This window comes from Vigna unguiculata, chromosome 5 (genome assembly GCF_037176805.1).
Source record: "Vigna unguiculata cultivar grain cowpea cultivar isolate G323 ecotype 2 chromosome 5, ASM3717680v1, whole genome shotgun sequence".
NCBI classification, from domain to species: Eukaryota; Viridiplantae; Streptophyta; class Magnoliopsida; order Fabales; family Fabaceae; genus Vigna; species Vigna unguiculata.
In genome coordinates, this window is record NC_140796.1 from 29,418,827 (window position 1) to 29,425,493 (window position 6,667).

At 36.4% G+C, this 6,667-nt stretch overlaps 1 protein-coding gene across 1 annotated transcript; it reads left to right on the forward strand.

Annotated features, from left to right (window-relative positions):
* Positions 1–1,024: 1,024 nt before the first annotated feature.
* LOC114185543 (putative carboxylesterase 11) lies at positions 1,025–4,679 on the forward strand. Its single transcript, XM_028073334.2, has 2 exons — positions 1,025–2,157; positions 3,841–4,679. Exons 1-2 carry the CDS (start codon positions 1,325–1,327, stop codon positions 4,376–4,378), a joined length of 1,371 nt encoding a protein of 456 aa, XP_027929135.1. The 5' UTR covers positions 1,025–1,324; the 3' UTR covers positions 4,379–4,679.
* Positions 4,680–6,667: the final 1,988 nt, after the last annotated feature.

Here is a 6,667-nt window from a genome sequence, read left to right on the forward strand (position 1 = left end):
ATATTAAGTTCGATTGTGAAGGATGGGTTAAAAGAGATAAAAAATTCAATTTCAAAAACTTGGAGTGTAGTTAAATATGTGAAATCTTCTCCAGCTCAATTTGCTAGATTCAAGGCTTGTGTTGAACAAGAGGAAATTTCTTATAAAGGTCTTATTTTCCTTGATGTTGAAACCATATGGAATTCAACTTATCTAATGTTAGAGGCAAGCTTGAAAAATAGTGTAGTTAAGTTAAAAATTAGTGCAGTTCAGTTAAAAAATAGTGCAGTTCAGTTAAAAATAGTGCAATTTAGTTTTGACGTAGTGCAGTTTATAAAATAGTTCAGTTCATATTATAGTGCAGTTCAGTTCAGTGTAGTGCAGTTCAGTTCATTGTAGTGCAGTTTAGTCCAATTTATTTGTAAGAGAAACAGTTCAGTTCAGTTCGTCTGAACTGTTTTTCAGTTCAGTGTAGTTCATGCGAACTGTTTTTTAGTTCAGTACAGTTTTTGGTAATGCAGTGCAGTTTGATTTATTTTGCCCAGCCCTACGTATCATTAATAGTACCAAATGTCACACCATGAACCTAATACATGACAAAAAAAATTGCAAAAAAAAAATTAAAAATTAAAAGAAAGTCAAAAAAAATTAAAAAAACCATATATTAACACATGAAATGTAGTTAATAATTTTTCTTGAAAAAGACCGTGTTGAGATACTTCCTAAAAAATTAGGATGTAATTAATATTTTTTTATAAACAGAAACCAAATTGACACGGTCTTACTAAACCAAATCGAGTAATTAAACCTAAAATTATCATTTAAATAATTACTATAATTTATGTTTATTATTATGTTATGTGATATTATCTAAAGTTAGTATATGTGTATGTAAAATAAATTTGATGGGTTTGAAAAGCTAGATGAATTGAGAAACATAACAATAATGAAAGTTGGATGATGATAATGAATAAGCTTCAAATTAGTAATGTTGAATAAAATGGTAAAAAGAAGAAAAGTCCAAAAAATCCCAACACTAGAAAGAAAAGTCACGGAAAACATCAGCAGTTTCCAGCGAGGGCGTAGAGCTGCATGTATGTATGTGTCTATCCTTTGCAATCACGAAGGGACCCTTCCCTCTCTCTCTTCTCAACCCGCCATCGAACTCATCCACCGTCACAGAATCATCAATTTTCTTCCCCCTTAAACCATAAACCACCAAATATCGATCAAATTCCGCATTTCAAGGTTAAGCAAAAACATACAAATAGTTTTGGAAGAATTAGAAAGAAATTGAGAAAGGAAGAGAGAGTGTTACAGTGGAGGAAGTAGTGGTGAGAGAGAAATGCCAAGTGTGGCCGTCAAGCTCTATAGCGTGTTCTTCAAGTTCCTCTTGAAGCACCGTTTGCAGAACCGGATCCAAACCTCTTCCCAACACTCCGACTCGTTCGGTGTTACCACCCGACCCGAAGAAGTTGTAGCCGCCGCTAATCCCTCCTTCGCCGACGGCGTCGCCACCAAAGACATCCACATGGACCCCTTAACCTCTCTCTCCATCCGAATCTTCCTCCCCGAATCGGCCCTCAACGCTCCCGAGTCTCGTTCCAAACCTAGGACTCGCTCTATTCCCGAGCCTCAAACTCGATCCGCGCACCTCGATTCAATTACACGGAGGAAGAGCTACGGTCCGCCGCTCCTGGAGGAGCGCCGTAGCAACAGCTTTGGAGGGGGCTCCGGCGTCGAGTGTTTGAACCTGATGACGGAAGGCCCGTACCTGGGCTACTCGCCGCCGTCGGTGGCGCAGGGGGAGCGGCGGAGGCTGCCTGTGGTCCTGCAGTTCCACGGCGGGGGGTGGGTTAGCGGAGGTAGCGATTCGGTGGCGAACGATGTTTTCTGCCGGCGGATTGCGGAGTTATGTGATGTGATAGTGATTGCAGTGGGGTACCGGCTGGCACCGGAAAACCGGTACCCGGCGGCGTTCGAGGACGGCGTGAAGGTGCTGAATTGGCTGGCGAAGCAGGCGAATTTGGCCGAATGTAGCAGGTCGATGAGCGGTGGGAAGAGTGGAGGGCATGGTGGTGGGGAGTTCAAGAAATCGGATGCTCATAAGCATATTGTTGATTCCTTTGGGGCTACTGTGGTTGAGCCTTGGCTGGCTGCTCACGCTGATCCTTCAAGGTTGTTACTATTTCACGATGATTGTGTTTTATTTATTTTGTTACTGTTATGTGGAGTTCATTGTTGTCTGATTAATGATTTATGAATTTAGGTTGGAATTTGATCTTTAATGGTCGTTTTTCTTGACTTGTTATTGAACTTCATTTTGTTGTATTGTGTTTAGTGTGTGTGTGTGTAAACATTTTCCATTGCCTCTTTGATGTAGAGATAGTGATTAGCTAAATTAGTAGAATCACGAAGGTCAAGGATCCTTCCTGAATTGGGGAGGGAGAGTTTGCAAATGAAAGTAGGTTGGGACAATGGGACTACTCTAAGTTGAACACCAAAGTTTATGTTAATTACTCAGAGGCAGTGGATTTGATTCATCCGAATTATGAACTGTATATGGTTGGATAAAATCTAGGACTCAAGATGAGAGCTTTCTTGTGACAATGTTTGATATATTTGACAAGGTCACATTTTATGGAAGTTTTAGATTTAGGACAAATAGTTAACTTTTTTTACTGATTCAATAATTCTCGAATTTCCATCTTTTAAATGAAGTCTATGTCTAACCTTAGTTGTGCGTAAATCACATTTTGGTGCTCATTCTGGTTACTAACATATAGATCTGGTTGGCTGAAAAATACTACCGGGAATGGATTTCTCTAATATTGTTTATATGTTTATATTAGCATTATGTGTCCGTAGGTCACATATTATACGTACTATGAAAAGTACAAACACATTGAAAGAGGTGATAAAGTGATGACTGATGATGACATGCCAAGTTTTCATATTCTGGAGGGGTTACTTGTAGGCCAAAACAAGTCATTCTTCACAACTGTTGAAGGAATTAAAGGGAGGCTTTTGTTTTGTTAAAATCGGACTTGTAGACATGTAGTGCTTAAGCAACATTTTTGTGGATGTCTTTATCCTCAAATTTCTTTTGTTCTTTCTTGCTGTCTCATGGTTTGTTATTGTCAGTATTGAATTTCTGTTTTCCTACAATGATGGAAGACTCGTGCACTAAGACACTCTTCTAAACTAATCTTTTAGTTGTTGGCCACCCCATCTCAACTATATCTCCTACACTAAACGATTATGTATCTTCCTTTGATAAAACCCAGTATTAAATTGATGAAGCTTCGTTATGGAATCATTGACAATATTTATAATCAAATATCTTAATTTTTTTTCTCCCAAATAGTTCTTTTCTAATAATAATCACTAATAATCGGAAGACATATTTGGCTATGATTATACGGTGAATTGAGAAGATGATTGTTTGAGCAAGTCTCTAGCTATTAACTCCTCTAGTATGTTGAACTAGGATACGTTACCTTTTTTAAAAGTTTTTAAAAGGGAAAATTTCTAATATTCTCTCTATGTAGAGGTAGCTTTATAACCATTCATATATAATTTGGTAATATTTTAGTTTTATTGTATTGTTATATGGTTTCCATTACCAGTTGTTACATTCTGAGTGGAGTGGTGTGATTCTAAGAGTAACTAAGAATCTCCTCTACTAGGGCACTTGTATGTGTGCATGGGAAGTTAACAATTTCGTAAACATTCTTTTGTATGGTTGTCACACTAATTTCTTGCCGATATGCTTCCTTTGGTACTAGCTGTCAGATAGTTCTCATAGTATTTTCCTTTTTCAGTGCTTAACATTTTTTTGTTCTTTTAATGTTGAAACAGATGTGTTCTTCTTGGAGCAAGTTGTGGTGCCAATATTGCAGACTACGTAGCTCGTAAAGCTGTGGAAGGAGGCAAACTTCTGGACCCTGTCATGGTGGTAGCACAGGTTCTAATGTATCCATTTTTCATAGGAAGTGTTCCCACACGGTCTGAAATAAAGTTGGCGAACTCTTACTTTTATGACAAGGCCATGTGTACGCTTGCATGGAAACTTTTCCTACCCGAGGGGGAATTTAGTTTGGATCATCCATCTGCTAATCCCCTTGTCCCGGGCCGAGGTCCTCCTTTAAAGTTGATGCCTCCGACATTGACAGTTGTGGCCGAACATGACTGGATGAGGGATCGTGCCATTGCATACTCAGAGGAGCTCCGGAAGGTGAACGTGGATGCACCTGTTCTTGAGTATAAGGATGCGGTACATGAATTTGCAACACTTGATGTCCTTCTCAAAAGTCCTCAGGCCCAGGTTTGTGCTGAAGACATAGCCATATGGATGAAGAAATATATTTCTCTTCGGGGTCATGAATTCTCATATTGAGTAGGATATAGCGGATTCAGATGATGATTAAGCAGGAAGATATTTACCCCACATGGGACCTGAGATATATTATTTGATTGGTTTTGATTCTTGATAAGGTGTTTGATGTTGACTGGTTCCATGTTCACCTGGCCAGTTTATTATTTTTTGGTTTGTAAAATAGAGTTGGCTGAGTAGGATTAGTTGAGCCACCAAGATGCATTGACTCGTACATACTGCACTTGACCATTCTTGTGCCATTTTTCCTGTGTATTATGATGTCTTCTTTCTCTCTGAAAAAAAAAATATAGAATTTAAGGAACCTCCGAATGGATTGAGGGTATGTTCAGCTGGCCATACTGAACCTCAGAACCCCCGAAGTCATAGATTTCATTGATATTTAGGCAGTGTCGGTTATATTACTGCTTAAAGATGTACTAATATGCAAACAGAACCTGTCCATTGATAACACTAGGTTCTTCGGTTTCGCTACTAACTGGAGAATTTGCGCAAGAGATGTGAAATTCACAAGCTCTCTTATAAAACACGCACTTTGTGGAAGCATTAAATCATATCCAGGATGCTTACCCTCATCCCGTACTTGTGATTCTGGGTGATATTCAGTCCATCTTCTAAAGTGATTGGGAGGTGTGACTCTTGCATATGCTGCATGAAGTATGTGCAATGAAGTATGTGCAACTGACCTTTTAGCAGTTCAATGGATCCTCGAATAAATAATTTCTGATTGAAAATAACTTTATGGTGATTGAAATAGAAAGAAAATTTATGATAAAAAATGTAATTTGAAGAATGAATTGAAGATACAAAAGTAATACTCTCTTGAGAGATTAAAAAAATATAAATGCTGATAGAAGAATATAATTCGGATAATACTGTTTTTAATTCTATTTTTATAAAAGATGTTTCATTGAAAGAAATATCGGTATTTTTTATATGAAGGCTGTTACTAAAAGAAATTAAGTATGAAAATAATGATTAAAAGTAGTGGAAATCTGGAATTAAGAAAAAAAAGTATTTTTAATGAAAAATCTTTATACAACGGGAGATGTGAGGAGAATGTAGATTGGGAAACCGGACGAAGAGTAACAAGAAATGTATTCGTTAATTTAAATGAGATAAGAAGGCTATTGTTTTTCTTGTACTCCTATAATTACCGACTCTGCATCTCCCAATAATAAGAGAAGACTCTTTTATCATTGTACCACACCACCCCTTCTGCTGTAAACCATAGCTGTTGCCGTTTCTATCATCTCTGCAGAAGAAGAGACAGAATGCTGTGTGGGGAAGAATAAGAGAGAAAATGTGAAAAAAAAAAAACTTGTTCCGATAAGTTTTTTCTTAATGTATTTCATGTGTTTTGAGAATGTCTTTTGGAAAATTTATTTCAGAAAATATTATATATATTCCAGAAAGTTTATTCTGAATTTTATTCCGAAAAGCTCTTTCCATATTGTATTTCATGTGTTTCTGAAATTTTGCACCAAAAATTTCATTCTAGTTCTGAAAATTCCGAAAACTTTCCAAAAAATGTACTTCAGAAGTAATTTTATTAAAGGTAAAATAATCATTATAAAAATTTGAGAGGGTGCCCGAAAGAGAAGAAAATATTGTGGTGCAGAAGATAGTAAAGGCAGATAAGAAATGTAAGAAATGTAAGCCTACAAACACTCATGCCTTTTTCAATTTGGGCTTACTCAGAGTCAAATTACGTAAAATGGTTATGCCTTTTAAAAATCATATTAAATCTTTAAACAGATAACTTTCAAATGTTCTTTTTCTATTTGATGCTTACACACTGTTTTCTCCAAAATGAACAGTTGTGAATTGTAATCTTCGCATTACTTTGATAAAAGTCGTACATATAACCTCTTTATCAATTAGCATGATAAAGAGCTTATTCTTCACTATTCGTACAAATGTACAAATAACTCCGATTTAGACAAAAATCTTCGGGATCTAATTTGACTTAGAAAACACAACATCAATCTTGTTTGTTTTTACATTCCGGATGAAATATGTTGCAAGTCTTAGTGGCTGGGTTGTAGCTTTGTTATTGTAGTTCTAGAAATTTAAAGAAACGAAAATACTAGGAATTTAAAGAAACGAAAATACTAGAAATCTCAAGAAAATGAATGGAATTCGAAGCACTATTAATTTGCGTAAAAAATGACGGTGCATGAGTATTATTCGTAAAAGGCTGTTAATCTAAATGTTGTTATGACCGGTTTATATAGTTTATTCACCTAATTGAAATAAAAAAAAAATATCCTTACTTATAATTGCCTATGA